Raw genomic sequence first — 22,905 nt, 5'->3', positions numbered from 1 at the left:
ATTCCCCCCAAAGTTCAAAGTGCCTGAATTTGATAAATCTAAAGGAACAAGCTGTCCAAAGAATCACATGACCATGTATTAGAAAGATGACATTGTATGCTCGCAATGATAAGTTGCTTATTCATTGTTTTCAGGATTCTTTAATTGGGGTAGCTTTGAATTGGTATATGCATCTTGAACGAGCTTATATATGCAATGATACGAAGAAACCTTTGTATCTAGACTCTACTAATTTTACACGGTTGTCCATAGTGTTAAGATTGTTCAACCTTAAGGCAAAAAATGGATGGATTGATAAAAACTTCACAAAATTGCTTAAATTCTTGAGTGACATGCTTTCTGAAGGTAACACATTGCCGACAAATAATTATGATGCAAAAAAGATATTGTGTCCAATGGATATGAATTATAAAAAATCTATGCGTGTCTGAATGATTGCATTTCATACATAAAAGACTTTGATAGCTACATGAGTGTCCACAATGTGGGAATCATAATACAAAATGAAGAAAGATGACTCTAAATATGGGGTGAGCAAGAGTCCTCTAATGAAGGTGTTATGTTATCTTCCTATAGTTCCAAGGTTGAAGCGATTATTCACTAATGTCCATGATGTCAAAAAATTAGGTGGCATGTAGATGGATAAAAAAAAGATGGACAATTGAGGTAATCGACGAATTCTTTGCAATAAAAGAAAATAGATTTCATGTTTCCAGATTTTGATAATGATCCAAAAAGTCTTAGGCTTGGGCTTATTATAAATGGAATGAATCCATATGATAATCTGAATAGTAAACATATATAGTTTATGGCTTGTTTTGGTAGTGATTTACAACTTACTTAATAAATTGTATTATATGATGTTTAGGTTGATTTTGGAAAGGGAAAAATGGTTGCTGCTATAAATGCAACACCTTCTGAGTTTTCTTCTCTTCATTAATTGGCTCCAACAACACTGAATCTCAAGAAGCGTAACATAGAGGTAACCATGCCTCTTGAGATTGTTGGTAGGAAGAACCCTATCCCTTTCTTTAGAGGCTAGCGTAATGCAATGGATATCATTTTTGGTGATGACATCCTTTCCATACTAGTAATGCAATTATGAATAAAGTAAGTGTTAATTCTAATGTTTTTTTAATATTTTAATATATCCAATTATACATTCCTAACATTATGTTTATTTTCACAATTTAAGGTCTCTTCATGACATCTCTATGGAGATGCAAAATGCTTATTATTATGGTTTCGTTGACCTAGTTGTCATCTAATTGTTGGGACTAAAGACACTAAAGTGAAGGGGTATTTGATAGACTGGTTCAAGCTAGGAGGGAAGAATCTCTACTTAACACCTTATTTGAATGGGTAATTGTATTATATTTTATTTAACGTTTAAATTAACTTACAAGTTTTTAACAATATTACAAAATACAACGAGCATTGGCAACTCATTATAATTTTAAGGCAGTTTCATATATATTTCACTTGTGTTCTTTACACAAGAAAATTACTAAGTTGCCTATTAGATACCTCATTGACTCGTAAGTATCACTTTCAATTTTTGTTTTTTTTAATAATTTCATGAAATAAATAATAATTTCATTCTTTAACTATTTTTGGCTTATCATTCATTTTCATAGGTCTTTGGATGCAAGTTTGATCTTCTAGGGCCTTCCTCTAATAGCTTGGAAGAAGCTTCAATATATTGTCCTGAGAGTAAGTCAAATGTCAACATAATAATACATATAGTTGAATTAAAGTATACTCTAACTATGTTTTATATTCACTAAATTGTAGTGCCCATATCAATTGAGTAATCATGAGTGCTACTACTACGTGATGAAATGCAAGCTCACCATTATTATCGACAATATTAAGGACTCATGGAGAAAGGTAATATATTTTTAAATAAAATTATTTACTTTAAATGATTATTTAATTAATTAATAATTGAGTAATATTTAACTTATCTCTATTTTGAATTAATTGTAGGTATTCAAAAATTCAACTCCATTTGTTGATGAAAAATTGGAAGATATTTGTAAAAGAGGGACACATAATTTTCTTGAGTCAATTTGAGAGTTGATTTATGTTTTTGTATATTATTATAGTTTTCTTTGTGTATATTGGCTAGTTTACTTTAGACCCATTGTTACTTGATAAGATTGGTATATTCTTATAGTAATTATTCATTGTTATTATTAATGATAGTTTTTTAGCTTTATTGTTAACTCTCTTTTATTGTTAGCTAGTTTACTTTGTATTTTAAATGATAAATATTGTATTTTATATATGTTTGTATTGAACTAGACAACAATATACTGTATTGAATTGTTTGGGATGTATTTTTTATATACAACTTTGGGAAAATTCAAAAATGAAAAAAGAATATTTAAAAAACACACTTTCTATCACAAGTGTGACCATACCAATCATAGAAACTGCACATTCTATAGTGAATATGACTTTACTCATCATAGAATGTATAATATTGTATGACGGGTAAGCTCATACTTGCTATAAAATGTGACAAATTTTATGATAAATGTGACTACACAAGACATGTAATGTACACTTTCGGTGTTGCAAATATCAATTTAAAAAAATAGTTAACTTCCAAAAATATTATACATTTTTATTTATTAATTATTTATATATAATAATAATAATAATAATAATTGAGAAATTTTACTGTATCCTTCTAAATTTAAAGATTTTTGGAACAATTGGTATATATACATACATACATACATATATACATACATACATACATATATACATACATATATATATATATATATATATATATATATATATATATATATATATATATATATATATATATATATATATATATGAATGCTTGATTTTCAAAAAGTTCCTATTTAAATATATTTTTTTAAAATTCTTAATATATATATGAAAAATTTGGCTTGGTAAGAATATTTTTTTTTGGATGATGTGATAAATTATGATGAATTCACACACTTGTATATATGTTATCAATGTTTTAGAAGGATTATTTATTCATAAATTTCATATTAAATCAAAGAGATTTTACAAGGAACAAATTGATAGAAAATCTACAAAATCTTCTACTTCTTCAAACATAATCTTGTTTTGCTTATTGTTATTTTAATTTTTATGAAAAGATTTGAAATACTCGAATCAATATTTTGTGAGAAAAAAATGTAAATTGACTTAAATGATTTATTTACTAAGAATACATTACTTAGGAGAGAGAAAAAGTAAAAGTAAAAAAAAATCTATACATTATTTTATTTTTATTGATTTAAAAAATTAATTATATCAAAATACTTCAATTTATATAGATACTATAATAACTTTAAAAATAAAATAAAATAAAATAAAATAAAATAAAAAAATAAATTTAAAAAAATAATAAAAATAATAGTAATAACAACAACAACAACACAACAATATTATCAATCATAAGAAATACTTGACATAAAAGTTAAACAACAGCAACAACAATAACAAAAATAACAACAACAACAACACCAACAACAACAACACGACAACAACATGACACCAACACCAACACTACCACCACCACCAACAACAACAACAACACGACAACAACAACAACAACAACAATAGCAACAACAATAGTAACAACAATAACAACAATAATAACACGACAATATTATCAATCATAAGAAATACTATAAAAGTTAATAAAGATAACTTTCAATTATTCCCACGTGGCTATATATCTTCATTTCTTCATACACAACTTCTTGTCTCATCTGCATCGATATATTGCTTTATTCAAAAACAAGATTAGCCACAACTATTTCTTATTATTTATAACGATGAAAGTATATTTTTGTTGTTTATTTTATTGTGAAACACTGGTCGTTTTTAACTTTAGAACATGATTTTGAACTCTTTTATAACTAAGAGAAAACGTAAAACTTGTTTCACTATATTTACTTACACAAAAAAATAGAATCTAATTAATGTCCAAACTAAAAAGAATCACACATTATAAAAATTACATAAAAACAAATCCCATAATAAGTAACCAAAAAAGAATTTAATATTAAATCTTAAATTATTTTGATTATTTATGGGATTTATTTTTCAAACAATTTCAGTCATATTCATGATCTTTTATTTTGGTTTGGACATCAATTGAGTTTCATAGTTTTCATATAAGTAAAAAAAAGTGTACAAACTTTACGTATTTAATCGATAAAAAAATGTTCAAAATCACAATCTAAGATAAAAAACGATCATAGTTTTGGAAGGTCAATATTAAACTCAAAATTAAAAGTTATATTAAGTAATATTTCTTTAATCTTGTCTATGATATTCTTCCTCTTCTCATGCTCAGTGGCTATGGTTGTGGTTGGGTGGTGATCAGCAGCAGTATCTGTGGTGGTAGTAGTATCTGTCGTAGTGTATGAAAATTCCTCCTCCTTTTCTTTTCCTTCTTTTTCTTCTTCTCCTTTTCCTTGAAGCTTCTCTTTTATTAATTTATTTTCTTCTTCTCTTTCTCTTTCTCTTTCTCTTTCTCCTTCTCCTTCTCCTTCACCTTCTCCTTCTCCTTGAAGCTTCTCTTTTATTATTTTATCATCGAGTTCCTGCATGTTCCTCTCCACTTCCTCCTCATCCTCAGACTATATTTGCACATTAATTGAAGCAAAAACCGAGTAAGATAGAACGTTTAGGCTATTGTTTAATTGTGTTTGTATATGTAATTGTGGCGTTTAGATTAGACTAGAACATATATAGTTAAAGAAAATTGAGAGCCTTTTGCAACGAGAAAATATTGTGCAAACTTGGCATACTTTCAGAATTCTCAATAGGTCATATGAGTCATAATTGGAAGAATAATGATTAATTAATACTCGCAGCATCCTAAACTGACTGTAATTTTAGTATTTAAAAAAATGTTTCAGTTGATATTTTTACTTTATTTTTTAATGTAATATTAATTATTTATTTACTAATTTACCCTTTTATAAATTATTTAATTAACACATTCAAAAGTAATATATTTATTGAAATAGTAAAGTTATTTAAGTAAAGTTATATAAAAAAGTTATACACTTATTATTATTCTTAATATATGTAAAAATATTAACCTTCAATCATTGTAATATGGAGAGAAGTTATACACTTATTATTATTCTTAATATATGTAAAAATATTAACCTTCTATCATTGTAAGATGGAAAGAGTACTCTCTTCCTCTCATAATTAGTCTTGTTTTACTTTATTTTATACAAATTAAGAAAAATTAATGAATAAAAAAATGATTTTACAAAATTAACTTTATGATTTATCTTCTTTATTAGATATGCCACAACACAAAATCACTTCATGAAAAATATTAGGAGAAATATAAATAAAAAAATAATTAATATATATGACATTAAAAATTTAATATAACACTTATTTTGATTTTTTTTTTCAAACTCAACATACGGATAAAGTATATATAATTAGAGTTGTTATAATGAGGCGAGAAATAATTATAATAAATATGTATATATAATTATTCTAGATGTTTTAAAAATAATAGAATGAAGAATTAACATAACTTGAATCCTAAATAAAAGTTAGTATATTCTAGCTAGTTCGAATTAAAAATGATGAAGAAACATAACTCTGGATACCAAGAATATAATTTGTAATCATAGAATTAGGCATATACAGTTTAATTTCTATGCATGTTACTATCAGCCAATAAGAAATCAATCAATCATATTATCATTAAATTGTATATTGCCAAATCATAAGAAAAACAATCAAATATATATAAACAGTCCTGAATTGATAAATTTAATCGTATATTTCTTATCAAATAAGTTTAGCTGTATTTGTTAATAATAAGCACAAAATATTCATATTAATACAAAAATAAACATAAATACACGATTTGATCGATCAATAAATATAAAATTTAATAACAAACAATTTTGTAAATATTTTGAGAAATTTTAAATTATCTGATACTTTTTCTTACGAGAAATCTAGCAATTAACCTATAAGAAAAGAATCTGTAAAAAAAATAAAAATCTTAGAGTGAATTTTTTAATTTAATCCACATGTATCTTTCATCAGAAAGAATCTTGTTTGCGTTGAATATAATCATCACATACAAGATACAACCAAACTTTCTCTCAGAATTTTTGTCACAGTTGCATACCCAGAACGAAAATTTGCAACAACTTCTTATCAATTGATCCACGTATTTATGAAAATTTTGAAATAATATATATATATAGATGAAACAAAACGGTGGAATCAATGGAAAGAATAATAGTTAAGAATAGGTACCGAGGTTGTGATTGAAGTGTTGGACTGAGGAAGGTGTCGTGGTTTGATTGCCACAGCCGTGAGGTACACTGGGTTGCCCTTTTCGTCGGTTAGCCAAACTGGGTTTCCATATTCATCTGTGAGTTGCACAGGATTCCCAACCTCATCTCGCACTTCAACTAATTGTGCCATCTTCCAACTTATGCATGCACCTAATTAATGTTCCATGTATAAATAACCATATGAATGTAATTTGGACCTCGTACTTCAATTCAATTTTCTTACGAAACCTAACTCTTCTCTTAGCGGTGCATGGCCGGAGATTTGCATGCATGCACCTACGCGTGGCTTAAGATTTCACTGTCACTTTTAGTCTCATGTGACAGATTTGAAGCCATGTGTTACTTCATTTGGACAATATTGGCTGATTTATTATCATGTTTTCTGCCGACAATGTTTAAACGATCTGATCTATATTTCAAAGTTATTTTCAAAGTAGTTTCATGTAAAAACACGGGCTCATTTGATGTGGTTTTTAATTTCAAGTTTAATAAGGTTTTAAAAACTACAATTAATTTTTAGTTTTAGTTTTTGTTCCGATCATAAAAGAACTATGACCAAAGCTCTCAAGAACGAAGAATTTTACCTTTTTCTGTGGGTTTTCTTGGCTTTTATATATATAGATGTTTTGGTTCATCTCCTCTTAGAAACGGTTTTCTTCCACTAACTAGCCAAAACTATTTCCCTATATTTTTTTGTGATTGAAGATATGTGATAACTTTCAAACTTTAACATGACCCTATCAATCGCGGAATATTAGTATAAATGATTAAATACTTCTATTAAACTCAGTTATTAAAAGCTTACACAACAACTGGCTGATTATAAGAAGTCGGTCAAGATGTCGATTATGTTCGATACAATTTTGTTTCATTGTTTTTGTTTTAAAATAAACTCACATTAAAAACTCATTGTCTTACTAAAATTAGTTTAAAGGAATGTTTATGTGTGGTTGCGGCTGGTGGCACTGAAGTCAATGATAATAATGTTAATAATGGTGATGGCAATGATAATGTTAGTGTTGGTGATAACAATATAAGTAAAAGTATTGATAGTAGTAATAATGATGACAATGTCAAAGATAATAAACGCAACAAAAGATAGTAATAATGGTGGTGATTTCTATGTCAATATAATTGCAGTGATAGTTGTAATATCTCAAATTTTTTGAAATAAAATAAAATAAATTATCTTTAATAATATATTATGGGCATAATTAATTAATCAAGTTTGTAATATAATTTTTTATTAATTAAATAAAAGAAAAGAAGAGGATAAGGAAAGGAAGAAAAGTATGAGTTGGATTGTAGGTTCATAAATACAAAAGCAAGGGTTAGTTTTTCATTATGCATCATTCTTAAACTCTAAGAATACCTGTAGAGAAGAATCTAGAAGGGGTCACCAAAGAGAGTGCGAAGTAGCAACTCAAGCTACATAGAGTGCATAGTACTATAGAATTGTCACTTATGGTTAGAGGGAATAGCAAGATAGTGCATTGAGAGATAAGGGTAGTAAGAAATCCCTAAACCTCTAGTCTCGAATTGAATTCCTATTGGCAACTATTTGTATGATCTAATTTGAAGTATGATTTTGTTATGACATTTTCGTGCATGAATTCATGAGTGATTTAATCTGATGAAAAATTGAAGTGTTTGAGGGTTAGGGTTATATGCATGAAATTGGGGAGTGAGTTACTTAATTGGATGAATATGAATTAATTGTTGATTTTGTGTTATTTTGATGTGATATAACATTGTTTGGCCAATTGAATTAAGAAAAATGGTTAACTGATGGATTTTGGATGAGATGGAAAATCCCAAATTATGGAGACCTGTTAGGGTCACTCGAGCAAATTTTTACTCGAAGGAATTGATGGATGAACCCAGGAATTATAAACACGCATACTGGAGGATTGATCGAAAACGTAAGGAAGTTATTGGAGGTTAGCAGATACATCAAGGTGGTTATTAAATATCGAATCGAGAGAAAAAATGTGGGACAAACGGTTACGAGAAGTTATATCCTTAGCCCACGTAAGCGACGTAGTGGACAGCGGTTATGCGCCCACGATGAATTTACACAAAATCAACCGCTCTCGATAATCTCTATAAATAGAAGAAGCAACCTCGTGTAAGTGGTCAGAAAAATCATACTTGCACTCTCAAGCACTCACGGCCTGCGCATATGACTTTCGTGCATGGAATTGCTGGGTATGACAAATTCTTGACCACATTTCTTTTCTTTTTCTAGGATTAGTGTAATTTCTTCTTTTAATTCCGTAGTTGTAGATTGTTTGATTTTAATCTTGTAACCTGATCATTATGCGAGTTAGACAATGATTTATTTTGCCAATGTATTTATTGTCCATTCTGTTCACTTAAGTATCTACATGCATGCAAATTATTGTTTGATCATCATTCACGAAAATCTGGAAACAAACGTTTATTAATCAGTTCTGTCTCATCTATTTCCGTTCTTAAGTAAGTTTAACCACTTTATTGTAAAATACCTAAATTGAAACAATTTCGTACTAGTTCAAATAAAAAGAACTCATAAACAAATTTCACCACAAACAAGACCGCAATGTTGTGAAGTGCAAAATCTACAGCAGTGCTAGGCATGAGGAACCTAGATTTTTGCATTGAGTGTAGAGGGAGCCACACCGAGCACGAGTATTCCAGGGAGGTCCCTAAATTTTTTGTGTTGGTTGAGGGATGTCTCACATAACGCTGTTTGACATTGTTTTTTAGAAGAAGTGACACCGAACATGATCCAAATGACGATAGGCAAATTAGTTTCAAAGGAGTCCTTGACTCCTCAAAGTTAGTTAGGTGTGGAGGCTTTCCCATCAAACGCAAATCAAGTAGAGAGGTCCTAACCCTCTTCACATCTGGCACGAGTAACACCACATTGGGCGTGAATATGGGAAAGAGATATCCTTGATCTCTTTGTGCTTGGTGCAAGTCTAACCTTGTTGAGGGCCACACCTTTTTCATAATTAATTAGGTTCGTACAGATAATTTAATAATGGAGGAGTCAATGAAGAGTGGTTAGTATTAGAATTAAAATATAAAAAAATATAGAATTTAGCAATGGGATAAAAAAATGTAAAGAGGGAAAACTAAAGAAAAGTTGAGTATAAGAGGCTAAGTAAACAATATGTCATTTTGTGTATGAATGATGTAACTGTATAGTATCAATGATATGTATGTGAGATGGTATTGATTTATGAGGAAATATGTTGATGCATGATATAATAAATCATTATAAGGTGATGTGGTGATGTGTGGAGCATGTAAGTCCAGGATAAGGCTAGCATTGGTGAGATCGAAACAGGACTTGGTGTGTCATGAATAAGTCCAAGACTACGATCTAGCAAGTGTCATTTAATAGTTGTTGTATATATGATGTTATAACGTTGTTAGTGGAGTCCATGCATACATGTTTTAATGTAGGGTAGTGTGAGTCTATGTAGGCATGTCTTAGAGGTCATCAACTTGGGGTATGTATGGTTGTGAGCCTCTAATGGGAATGAGAGGTAATCATGAACAACTCCAAAACTTCAACAGGATGCTAACAGGCATCCCCTAGTTTAGGATGGATCAGAGGGTTCACCTACGGTGGGGTGGTCTTGTTCTATTACTCCTAGGCTATCTTAAGTTGATAATCATAAGTTGTGGAAACATTACCTTTACGCTTCAAGGTTTGAGGCTTTTAGTGATCATAAAAGCCTCAGGTACCTATTTGACCAAAAAGAATTAAATATGAGACAAAGAAAGTGGTTAAAATTTCTTAAGGATTATGATTTTGAGCTTAGATGTCGCCTAGGTAAAGCCAATGTAGTGGCTAACACCTTGAGTAAGAAGTTTTTGCAAATATCATCCTTGATGATTAGGGAGTTTAGCCTTTTGGAGGAATTTAGAGACCTTAGTTTAGTGTGTGAGTTGACTCCTAGTATTGTTAAGTTAGGAACCTTGAAAGTGACTAATATTTTAGTGGATGAGATTAGAGAGGGCCAGAAAATAGATCCATTTCTATTAGATCAAGTGGAGGAGTTGATGCTAGGAAAGGTTAGTGACTTTAGAGTAGGTGTAGATGGAGTATTGAGGATTAAGGATAGGATATGTGTACCTAGTATTCTAGAGCTTAAGAAGATGATATTAGAGGAAGGACATATAGGAGTAACCTTAGTATCGATCCAAGAGCCACTAAGATGTACCAATATCTTAAGAGGATGTTTTGGTGGCCTAAGATGAAGAAAGTGGAGTTGAGTTTGTATTACCATGTTTAGTTTGCCAAAAGTCTAAGTTAGAACACCATAAACTAGCAAGGAATCTTCAATCCTTAGATATACCTGTGTGGAAGTGGGATAGTATATCCAAGGACTTTGTGGTTTGGTTTTCTAGAACTACAAGGAATATGGATTCCATTTTGGGTGATAATAGTTAAATTCATTAACTCTACTCACTTCATTCCAATTAATATTTGATATCCTTTGGATAGTTTGACTAAGCTATACATAGGGGAGATTGTGAGACTTCATGGGTATCATCTAGTATAGTTTCTGATAGAAACCCTAGGTTCAACTTGTGGAGAAAAGAGAGACACTAGAAGAGGGAGTTGAATAGTGTCACTCAAAAACTCACACTTTTTGTAAAATAGTGAAGTAACAATATTGTAGTCAGGAGTGTAGGTAAAAAGGTAAACAAAAATAACACAAAGTATTTTTATACTAGTTCGCCTCAACTACCAAAATTAGATCCAGCTCTTGATCTAATTAGATCAAATACCACTATCTTATCCAAGATACAAATATTTTTTTACTAAGCCACTTTTGACTTAAACCTAAATATTCTTTGATTTGTCTCTTCAAGCAACTACTCAATTATTCTTTTTACAAAAAGACTCTATATGCTTCAACACCAAGTATTCTTTTATAGACAAGTCTCTTTAGACTCAAACCCAAAATAACTCAAAGTTACAAAGGTTTACAAAGTTGTTTCATCTTCCTTTCAAAGACGTGATACAACAAATTAAGTACAAAGGTAATCTATAAAATAAAGATATTTCTTTTTGTTGTATCTCTATATGAGTATTGTTGTCACTTTGAATCACTAAGCTTTCGTAGATAGGTGCTTCAAAGAAGATGACCATTGCAAATCTGTGAGCTTCTCTCGCATGACTTGCTTCATTTGCCATTTTTTTTTTGCTTTTAAAACGAAACACAATCTAACCTAAAAATATGCAGTTGGAAAAATCAAGCCTCAAAAACACTAAAAACTCAATTTTAGTATACTTTTAAGAAGACACACCTTTCCCATAACCCAGTCTCCTCATGTTTCCCTCTTGGTAAGTACAATAATCTTTAATTAAAAAAAAGGAAGAAAATGATGAAACATAATAGGAAACATACAGGTAAAGTGCCATAATCAACCTCAGAGATGTCAAAATCAAAACGGGTAAAAGGACTTTGTGAAACCAATGTCAGTAAGGGTGAATAATGTAATTATACGTTTATATCATTGAATAAATTTTGTACATATTAGTTGTGAATTATGATAATTAGTGTCTATTTGATATTATTTGACAATATTTTATGTAATAACTTTGATTTTATAAGTTGATTAAGTTGGTTGTGGATGATGTTTAATTATTTTTTGACATTTTTATTTGTCCTATTTGTTAAAATAGTTGTAATTTTAAATATAAGATTATAGTATGTATTTTTTTTAATAAAGTTTAATATTTTTTTAACATTTTTTTCCACCAACCCGTGGTGAATCAAACCGGGTCGATTTTTTTAAACTCACATAAAAGTGAGTTGGGTTGAGTTGGCTCACATATTTCCCATCTCGTGATGGATCGAGCCGAGTTACCTACTTTGACAACTCTACCGTCAAGTCTTCTAAGTGGTGGAGAGGGGAAAGGGAAATGTCTTATTTATGAATGAAATGAGATAAAAAAAAATGAATAGGAAGGTAAGGGCGAAAGGAGAAAGTGTGAAAAGAAACATTGTTGTAGTCTCGTTGAGAAAGGAATGATGTGGGTAAGAGAGGACCAATAGTGAGGATAAAACTTGGGGTAGTGTCATTGAGAAAGGAAAGGTGAGAGATACCTAAGTTGAAGTGGAAGGTGAGTGATAGTAGAGAAAGCTTGAAGAAGAAGATTAAGGTAGTGATTTGATGGAGTGGAGAAGATCATAGGCTCAAATGAAAAGGGAAAAAAAATACATTAGAAGAAGTTGAGAATACACTTTTAGGGGAGAGTTTGCGAGATACAAATAGATTGACAACCTAGTTTCATTTAGAGCAATAGTTTTGTTTAGAGCCATAAATAGATATATTGGAATAGAGTTATTCACTCATTCAATACAAAAGTTGTATAGGGGTGAATATAAATGTTCTAATTTCTTTTTAATTTTGTATATTTAGTTGTGTTATGACCTTATGGTTCATTTTATTTATTTATACTGTTAATTTAATAATTGTTATATAAAGATTTTTTAGAAATTAATATTTTTTAATATGGACTTCACAATTGATTTTTGTTATTGTTGTTTTTGTGAAGTTAGGATATCCCCCATCTCCTAACAAATAACGTTTTTCCACATGGACGACCAAAGAATCAAACCATCATCAGAATATTCAAATAACCAAACTATCTATCAACTATGCTCGACCTTGTTGGTAGGATCTGTTTGAATAAGTTTCTTTAGAAACATTTTTAAGAGAAAAAATATAGAAAAAAATCAAAATAAATTTCTCTACAAGTCAAAACTTAACTTATGCATGAATTAAAGTAAGATTTTAGAGAAGTTAATAGGAGAGAGCATCTATAAATTAGCTTATGCACAAGCTAATTTTAGTCTAGAGAAATTTATTTTAATTTTTCTTCCCATTTTTCTCTTCCAAAAATGCTTCTGGCCCATATTTTAATTGACTACCATCAATTCTCTCTACTGTGTTTAATATCAAAAGCCATATGATAATATTAGGCATTGTCTAACTAACTAAATATTTTTTCTTGAGAAAATCTATAGAAATTATGTAAACTAGTATGTTATATATAACTAAATTTTAAAATAATTTATATATATATTTAAAATATTTATATATAGATATCTTTAAACATATAAATTATATTTTAAATTTAAGATAAATAATTTATACTACAATACAAAATTATTTTCATCTATTGATAATTTATTTTAAAAATATTAAAATTTAATTCATGAATAAATATAGAACTAAGTTAAATAAGAAGATAAAAAAATTCATAAAAAAATTCAATTAAATAATTCTTAAAAATGCTTTTATACAAAAATAATCATTTACATTTAATATATAAGAATTAATTAGTACAATTATAAGGTTTTCATTATTGGGACAACTAACCTCATTAATTTACTTTCCTACCTTTGTTTCCTAATGTCAGTGTAGGCTCAGCAAAGTGCTTTTGTTATTGGTATTCTTTCCGACCACTATTTCACTTCACCAATAGAAATTCCTCAACTTTTATTGTACTGTAATTTGATAGTTTTGATGCTTGCTTAGGCTTGAGCTCTGCGTGACACAACACAACTTCATCACGCTTTCACTCATTGCTGAGAATTCTCCACTATTTCTTCTTGTAAGAGCCTAAGCCCCCTATCAAATTTTAAATCTAACCTTCATTATCGTCTATGTATATACCCAAAATTGTAGAATAAGAGTGTAACCTTGTCGATAAACACTCATTTATAGGACTAAAATAAAATTCACTCTTAGTCTCAAAACAATTAAAAATAAAATAGAATTCTGATGTCATCCTTATTAAAAAGTCGTCTAACAACAAAAATTGATTCAATTAATAAAGAACAAATTCATATTATAAAACAATGTGAGTTCAGTTTCTGTTGATGTGAAAATTTTATTATTGATAATATGTATGTACCTCTATAAACAATCATAACTCTAATGAACATTTGAGATCCAATTCATCTAAACTTTTTATAAACCAAAAATGAAAAAACCGTGTAATTAGGACAATTTAATAAATGGCTGTTAACAAGTGCTATAAAGCAAGACTTAAAAATTCTATAGAAATAATGTTTACCCTTCGTGTGAGTCAACGTATATCTTTTCTGTCGCCCAATAATTAGTAGGTAGGATTTGTTAATAAATGCTTTCTTTAAGTCATCAAGTCATGATTCACGAGTGCAAATTAACAGAAGATAATGAAGATTAGAAACAAAACACTAATTGAAACGTGCACGCAAGTCTTTATTGTCACGAGCAACATCAAGGTCCGTGTAATTTTCGACTTTGAAGACTTCTGGTTATGTTATTCAACGTGTAGTCAACAACCAACATAAAATCGGGTGCGTGCAACCCGTGTTTGTAGCAGCTTATAATTTAATTACCAGCATAATCAGAAGGGCAAAAACAAATCATTTTAACGAAGGCATTGATAGTAGGACCATCCAAAATAGTTGAGAAATAAACAGGGATCTTTGATCCTTTACAGTTTCCAAAAAACTGAATGAATCTTGTCAATTCAGTTTATTTTATGCGTAACTAATATTTAAAATTAAATTTGATTAATTTTAATGGTTAGATTTGCAATTGCACACTATAGACAATCCAGATCAAGTAAAAAGAAAAAGGGTGATGAGATAATATAATAGATATTGGGTTTAGGTATCAATAGATGATATAATATGATAAGACACAGAAAATGATACATATCAATATTTTAGAGTATTGACATGTTCAAATATCATTACTAAACAATTAATTTGTCAAACAAACTAATTGGTATTAACAATCTGTTAAGACCATTGCCCAACACCAGAAATTCCAAAGTCCCAAGGGCTCATGGCACGTATACTGTATGCATTACATATCAGTAGAACAGGGAACAACAGAACTTTCTTTTTTGGATATATGAATGAATTATATCCATAAGCAATAATACTAATCAATCTGTACAAAATAACAAAACCCTTGGTTTCTAAACACTATCTTTGTTTTCCTATATTTATCTTCTGTATCTTTTCAGTTTTCTTCTTTACAGGGTAATTGCAGCTTCTAAACATTTAGAAATCATGTATTAGTGTATTGCAGACATAAATCAAAGCTTGATGAATGACATCTTGCCCTTTCCTCAGTCATTTTATCCGAGGTTGTGGAGAAGTTCAACCACAGAACCTGCTTTAAAGAAGGCAAAACAAACCAAAACTAAGTCCAAAAAGACTGCTGCAGGCATGCCATAAGTTCAACTTTTCAAACATTTGAACTCGGAAGTTCAATTCTGTTGCACTGTACCAAGAAACCTAAACCCAAAGAAATCTGGATGTATACCAAGCAATGTTTCAAAACCGAATCAGTAATATAACCAAAAAGAACCAGTGTTATATATATATATATATATATATATATATATATATATATATATATATATATATATATATATATATATATATATATTCATTCTTCATTGGAGGAAACAATGTTCAAGTCAAGTAACACTACTTTGGACGACAAAACTATCCCTCTAAATATTTAACATAATAGCACACATAGGATGTGAACTCAAGATTATTAGTTAAACCAGAATAATCCTGCACCAAATTGGCCCATATGTTCCGTGGTTTTTATGTGTGCAAGTGTAAAAAAATGTAATATACATATAAATAAAATCGATAAATATATAAAATCACAGAAAAAGAATATTGAAAATTGTTTCTAACATAATTAAACTGATTTAGCATATACAAAAAGTATGAAACTAAATATACTCTCATGGCATCTTTCTCTAACCTATGCTAGTCCCACATCAAATGAATAGAAAGAAGGAGGTAATGTTTCTCATCCTATGCAAATCACGCATTGTATACAAAGAGTTAAAGGGTATAGCTTCTAGATATAAATTGGAATGCAGCCAAACCATTCTTGCCTCGCATACTCCTGTTTTTCCCACATTAGAAAAATTAATAGGAGAAAGTCTGAGTTTTAAATATATTAAATCAGAAACCAAAATAATTCACTCTATTTAAAAGCTTTAATGAGGGAGAAAAGGTGAAGCAGTTCAACCATGTATTCAATTCAGATGATTAAAACAGTTCACCGTGATGATCAGACCAGCCAGAGAACCCGGTCAAACTGGTTGGTCTGATCTGGATTTGAAAACATTGGAAATAACCTGCCAACTACAACAGGTAAAAGTAGAAAATTCTCTTCTATCATGATGCATGGAATAACACAGATGAATGCTATTGATAAATTGGAGAGAGCAAAACAATGAAGATAATGGGACTTGCCTCTCAGCAACCACAACGAAGCTTATTCCTTGCTAGATTTTGCCCAAAAGAAGCCCCTCTTCCGGGATGGCTGATTATCTAGCATGCATTTGGAACTCCTTGAGCCAAATGAGAAGTGTCTCCGCAAAAATGGTTTCCCATTAGAGTTTCTCCCACTGGAACTAGAATCAACTCTGGGACCTTTACCTTGACGTCCTTTATCTCTAACATGTCCATACACAACAGAATCATCTTCAATATCACTGTCCACAATTCGGTTTCTTGATTTCTTAGTTCTAGCCTTCAAATCCATTTCAGCCTTTAGAGCTTTTTCAGACAACCTAAAAGTATATTTCTCCCCAAAATAGCAGACCGGGCAAGGTGGATCATACTTGTTGATTTCAGGTGTCAAACTCTCCAAGCATTCAGCATGATAAACGTGTCCACAAATAAGGACAGAAACTACAGAAAGGTCATTACTTGCAACCATCTTTTGGGAGCCCCAAGAAGACTTCTCAGTTAAAAGTTTTGAACAAACACCACATGTTTGCAAATCAACTGGAGAATTTGAAAAGGGACTACTGGATCTAACCAGCCTTTCACAATTAAAACCAAATGATTCACTGTCAAATGACCATCTTTCTTTGAGGGAAGTTCCTGTGAGCTCAGAAAAGCCAGGCCTAGACCAATTATCTGAAGATCCACCGTAGGAGTGCATACTAGATTCATTGCTCCATGAGGGAAACACTGGCCTCTCTTCAGATACATAAAAGTTACTAGGTGTCTTAAATCCCAAGATTCGGCTGTCAGAAACTTGCCGTGATAGTTGATGACTGGTGGAATGGCAGGGCCACCTTGATGGTGTTGAGCTGGATGGAAGTGGGTGACTTTGGGATGGCAGAGGAGATACTGAAAAAGAAGTAGAAGGCAATGAATGTGGAAGTTTTGTGGGATACGGACACAATGCCATTGATGATTCTGCCAACTCATTCACCTACAGAGTGATTCACAAGTAGAAAATGTGTCAAAGAAACAACATATCAACTACTAACAAAATAAAAAATAACAGCAGATTCCTCTATTATTGCAACCTCACCTGTTCCAAGCTCACATGTGTGGAGACATTCCTTGAAATAGTTTGATCTGCGATAAACACAAACAAACATGTTAGATCCATAAATCAATCAGTTGAGCAAATAATAATTTACTAATGGATTGATCAAAAACGGGTAGAGCATGAGCAAGCCAAATAAAGCCATCTTATCGGTATATAGTCATAGAGTCTGTTTGGATACAAGCTAAAAGTGTTTTTGAGATTCTCTCTACTGGAAATAAAAAGTATTTTCCAGTAGAGAAACTCTTAAAAACGCTTCTAAGATTATATCCAAACAGATTCATAGCCTAGCCTCGTGAAGACACGAGTCCATGAACTTTTTTTTCTTTTAACTTCAAAAAAGGCACTTCTTAGGTGTGGATACTAGTCCAAGGCTGTGGTTTTATGAGGGAATTTTTCATGATTGTGGCTTACAAAATTTTCTGTTCGATTTTGTTAACCATGTTCTAGTCTGAGATGAACTGGATAAAAATTTATTAACCTGTCCATTTGTGCAAAATTCACACTAACACATACATCAGATTATCAAAAATCAACAGCCAATCAAACAAAACCAAATAATCTATTTGAATGAATACAGAAGTCTATACTTTCTTCCTTGGTCATATGCAACTAATGCAAGTATTCAGTGCATCCTTTTCGCCAATAAGAAAGATTATCTAACATGTAATTAATCCTGTCTAAGAAAATATGATAACTCAATCACAATGCATGAACCTACAACACCTGTCTCTGAAAAAAGAAGAGGATTTAACATATAACAGACTCTCAATAACTGGTATCTTAATCACACTAGCTGAATCTAAATTGTTATCGTGAAAGTTTCAGTATGTGTTTCTTCTACTAAGTACTAACAAAGAATCTGACACACCAACACCCTATGCCTGACCCAAAAATATATTTCCTAATTCCTACATTTCGAGGTAGACAGAATGATGCTTTTCAACTCACTTATTCACCATCTTCATTTTCCATTTTTCTTTGTGCATAGTTACTGTAGTATGACAAACAATAATTTATGCTACGTTTCCTATTCCTACCTGCTCATTTTTCTTTTATTTTATTGTCCTTTCATGTAAAAAATGGTTAATCAGTTAATCTAATTCCTCTAAATTTTGCTTATGTGATAGTGATATAAAAAGCTAAACCTGTTCTGCTAATGGAACTAACATTTTAACCATATTTACTTCTAATTTTCAATATTTTCTTGTCTGATAGCTTATGGGAAAGAAACATAAGTGAGAATACATCACCATGTTTCCAACTTGTACACCAATGACTAATTTTATATCATCCACATAGACTTGTGATTTGCTTGATTAATGTTACATTTTGTTTAATAGGTTTCCGATTTAGCTCAGCAAATAATAAATTGTGAGGATGAAATGACTAATAAAACTCCAATTTTAAAAAGTCCAACTCAAGTAAGTATATGAATTATGAATATGATCAAAACCAGAGAGCTGATTTGATTGAAGTTACCCGAAGATGAATTTAACATGTTTCTAGCAGTTCCTTCAGAGATTGGGGATTTTTGCCATCTATTTCTTTGATAATTCTGCAACGGGCTTCCATCCTCAGATACATTTGAGGATTCATTTCTATTCTCCAATCCATCATTCCCACTAATACCATTAGAAAACCAATTTATAGTTGTATCTTCACCAGCTACACGCCCTCGATGATCCCACCGGAAGTTCCATGTCGGAGAATATCGAATATTCCGATGCAAGATTTCACTGGGTGATGCGCTTTGTATAGTTTTATCTTTGGTTGCAACACAACAAACAGCACCCATTCTGAAATAGAGAACAGTATTCAGCTTCTTACATCAACAAAACTGCCAATAGCAACCTCACTACCCCAGTAAACACAGCTCTATCCCTGCAACAGTGAAGGAAAACTATACCATCAATTGCAATGATCCATAACGTGACAGTCAAATGCATAATCAGAATAAAAGGCAATAACAATCATTAGTCAACCAACTAACTACCAGTATTCTAGCTTAAGTTAAACATACTTCCAAATTGAAATAAGGCACCGAAAATAAAAACAGATTAGAAGATACAACAACAACAGAAAAAACCTTAACCTACAAAAACTGAACAGAACATAATTTTTTTTTTTTTTTAAATGGAACTCATTAACAAAGGATATGAACAAAAAGTGAGGACAAGCAACCACAGTGATAATGATCCAAAAGCCTCATATATAATGGTGAAAACTCTGGCAAACATTATCATCTAATGATCCAAAATCCCCATATAACAGTGAAAACTGCAAACTTTATGATCAAAATCTGTTAAGAAAAAAGAGAAAGAAAAACTCATCACAAAACATTCAACCAAATTTTAAGCCAAAATGATGTGGAAAAAGCTCCGGCAAACTTTATGATCAAAATCTGTAAAAAGAAACTCATCCCAAAAGATTCATCCAAATTTTGAGCCAAACTGACCTGGCAAAAACCCTGACACACTTTATGATCAAAATCTGTAACGAGAAACTCATACCAAAACATCCATCAAAATTTTAAGCCAATCTGACCCAGCAAAAAACTCTGGCAAACTTTATGATCAAAATCTGTAAAAGAAAACTCATCCTAGAACGTTCATCCAAATTTTAAGCCAAACTGATCCTAACTAATAAAGCAGCTACAAAAGCAATCAAAATCAAACAGAACATTAGCAGTGGAATGAACACCGTCTCACCATACAAAGAGCTCATTCAGCATAGCCATAACAGTGTCTATGTAACAACACACTTCATAAAACACAAACATTCCACTCCCACCTTACTTATTGGTGTCACCAACCTCAAATCACCAAAAGAAAATTCTCCAAAGAACACAAAACAGCACGAACCAAATAGAACCAAATACTAATAATAATAATAATAATAATAATAATAATAATAATAATAATAATAATAATAATAATAATAATAATAATAATAAATTCCGTATGTGATCCAATCAAGCAACCCAAATATAGGAAAACAACAACTCAACACTAACTCTCACACACTCAAAAAGTCAGAAAGATCCGAAATCAATGCGGAAAACCCGGATTTCTCAGTCAAATCTCAAAACCAATAAATTTCCATAACACTGACGAGAAATAATGCATTAATTAAAATAATTAATACCCTATATGTATATATAAACCAGAATTCACAGTTAAAACTCAAAACCACTAAATTCCAACACCACTAACAACAAATAATGCATTAATTAAAATAAATAATTAAAAAACAATACTATGTGTGTATATATATATATATATATTATTATAGATATAATGAATGTTCCAAATAGAGAGAGAGGATTATGTGATGGAAGCGTACCTTTGAAATGAAAATTATTTCTAGAGAGAGAAAGTAGAGAGAGAAAGAGAGTTTTGCATAGAGAGTGAGGAAAAGAGAAGAGAAAGGGAAAGAGAAGAAGAAGAGCGCGGCGCCGTCTAGTTTGACGCCGTTAGAGGGCTGCGTCAGTGAGTTCACTTATTTTAGGGCTGCCGTTGCATGTGACGCCGTTAGTTGATTACGTGGTTTACTTTCTCAGAACTTTATTTTATTATTTTGCCACGTTAGATTCAACTACTTTTCGGTTCTTTTCTTTTTTCTTTTTCTTTATACAGAAACTGGTTTTATTTTTTATTTTTTCTTCATCAAAGGATTTTATTTTTATATAAAAGTCATTTTTAATTCTTAATTTATAACCCTTTAATTTTTTTAAAGGTTCAGTATTCTAAAAAATTATGTGTATATTTTTTAGTCACAGAATGAATAGTTAAAATTACAAATATTTATTTATTTATTTATTTTATTTATGACTTTTATAGTGTTATTAGTTAATTTGTAATTCTTTTTCTAAAAGGTATAATATTCTCTCTCTCAAAAGAAATATTCAAGTAATTGTTATAGTTTTTATGTAAACTAGGCTCTTTACCTTTCTGTTATTAAAAAAAATGTCTGAATGAACTTTTTTAAAAGCATTTTTAAGAGAAAAACTAAAACCAAAAACTAGAATAATTGTTTTTACAAGTTAAATTAATTTCTATATAATTTAAAATTAAAATACTAGAAAATTATTCAATTTTTTAACAAATTAATTTATATATAAATAAATTTTAACTTATTAGAAAGTTTATTTTATTTTTTATTTTTTATTTTACACCGTAAAAAAGAGATCATAAAATGAGAGAATGAAAATAATTTTACGATAGTGGGGCAATCATATTTATTGGCTGAGGAGTAAAAAATTTCAAAATATACGAAGACCAATACTAAAATCTTTTATTAATTGTAGAAATTATTTGATTCTAATAGATCTTTAAAAAAATATTAATAATGATTTGAATTAATTACACAAAGGATAGATTATGTATAAGATTATATAATTGAGAATGACTTAAAAAAATTAATTAATATTATTAAAGTTGTCCTAGAGTTTTTTTTATGTCCTGATCGAATAAAAAAGATGTCCTTATAAATTATTTGAATATTATCTATGACTCCAATTTTAAAACTCAAATGTGTAAGCAACATATAGTATTACACACATTTGCTAAAAAAAATGACTAAAATAAAAGTATTCGTTACATTCGTTTCATGTGAGACCAAAAATTATTCTCGAAGACAACTACATAGTGAAAAAAATGATCGATAACAATGATACATTACAATGAAGTTCGTGATGGTTAAGAAGTGGAGGTTTATAATTTAATTTTGAGATTCTAATGAAGGAAAAGAGACCACAATTTAAAGAAGAAAAGTTAAGAAATTAGAAATAAATAAAAAGATTTAGAAAAAAAATTATTTATGTTTTTATGTTATCAAAAAATTCATAATGAAATGAAAAAAGAAAATCAATATATTATGTCTTCCTTTTAATATTTAACATTATCAATCGATTTTCTAAAATTATGAGTAGATTTCTGTTGAAAGACAGTAAATCATCTATCAATTAATTTGTTGATCGTAATTAAATTATTTTTTATAATAATTTTTTTTATATAATTTAATGGTGCAATTTTTTTATGTTATATAGATTAAATAATACTTTTTTTATGTCCTTCCAAGGTTGGGATCCTAGGCGGTCGTCACTCCAACCCTCTCTAAAGGTTGTCATTGTGTACACTGCCTATATTAACAAAAGACATTT

The 22,905-nt window shown here is 30.0% G+C and overlaps 2 protein-coding genes across 6 annotated transcripts; both read right to left on the bottom strand.

The window, feature by feature from the left end:
• Nucleotides 1-4,155: 4,155 nt before the first annotated feature.
• Nucleotides 4,156-6,518, bottom strand: LEA (dehydrin LEA). The gene is made up of 2 exons (XM_020384448.2): nucleotides 6,310-6,518; nucleotides 4,156-4,643 (listed from the first exon to the last, which is right to left on the bottom strand). The coding sequence occupies exons 1-2, from the start codon at nucleotides 6,478-6,480 to the stop codon at nucleotides 4,257-4,259; spliced, it is 558 nt and encodes a 185-aa protein (XP_020240037.2). The 5' UTR covers nucleotides 6,481-6,518; the 3' UTR covers nucleotides 4,156-4,256.
• An 8,532-nt stretch (nucleotides 6,519-15,050) lies between these two features.
• On the bottom strand, nucleotides 15,051-21,222 carry LOC109818912 (RING/U-box superfamily protein). 5 transcript variants are annotated; one of them, XM_020384452.3, is made up of 5 exons: nucleotides 21,087-21,222; nucleotides 19,224-19,625; nucleotides 17,724-17,770; nucleotides 16,649-17,621; nucleotides 15,051-15,536 (listed from the first exon to the last, which is right to left on the bottom strand). In XM_020384452.3, the coding sequence occupies exons 2-4, from the start codon at nucleotides 19,537-19,539 to the stop codon at nucleotides 16,671-16,673; spliced, it is 1,314 nt and encodes a 437-aa protein (XP_020240041.1). In that variant the 5' UTR covers nucleotides 19,540-19,625; nucleotides 21,087-21,222; the 3' UTR covers nucleotides 15,051-15,536; nucleotides 16,649-16,670. The 5 variants fall into 5 exon arrangements, with proteins under 5 accessions (XP_020240041.1, XP_082919000.1, XP_020240044.1 ...); XM_083062874.1 differs by lacking the exon at nucleotides 21,087-21,222 and adding an exon at nucleotides 20,535-20,608; XM_020384455.3 differs by lacking the exon at nucleotides 21,087-21,222 and adding an exon at nucleotides 20,453-20,599.
• Nucleotides 21,223-22,905: the final 1,683 nt, after the last annotated feature.

Source organism: Cajanus cajan, chromosome 8 (assembly GCF_000230855.2).
Source record: "Cajanus cajan strain Asha chromosome 8, NIPB_CcT2T_4, whole genome shotgun sequence".
NCBI lineage: Eukaryota > Viridiplantae > Streptophyta > Magnoliopsida > Fabales > Fabaceae > Cajanus > Cajanus cajan.
Note: the sequence above shows the minus strand (reverse complement) of the source record. Positions and strands in the feature narration are given on the sequence as shown.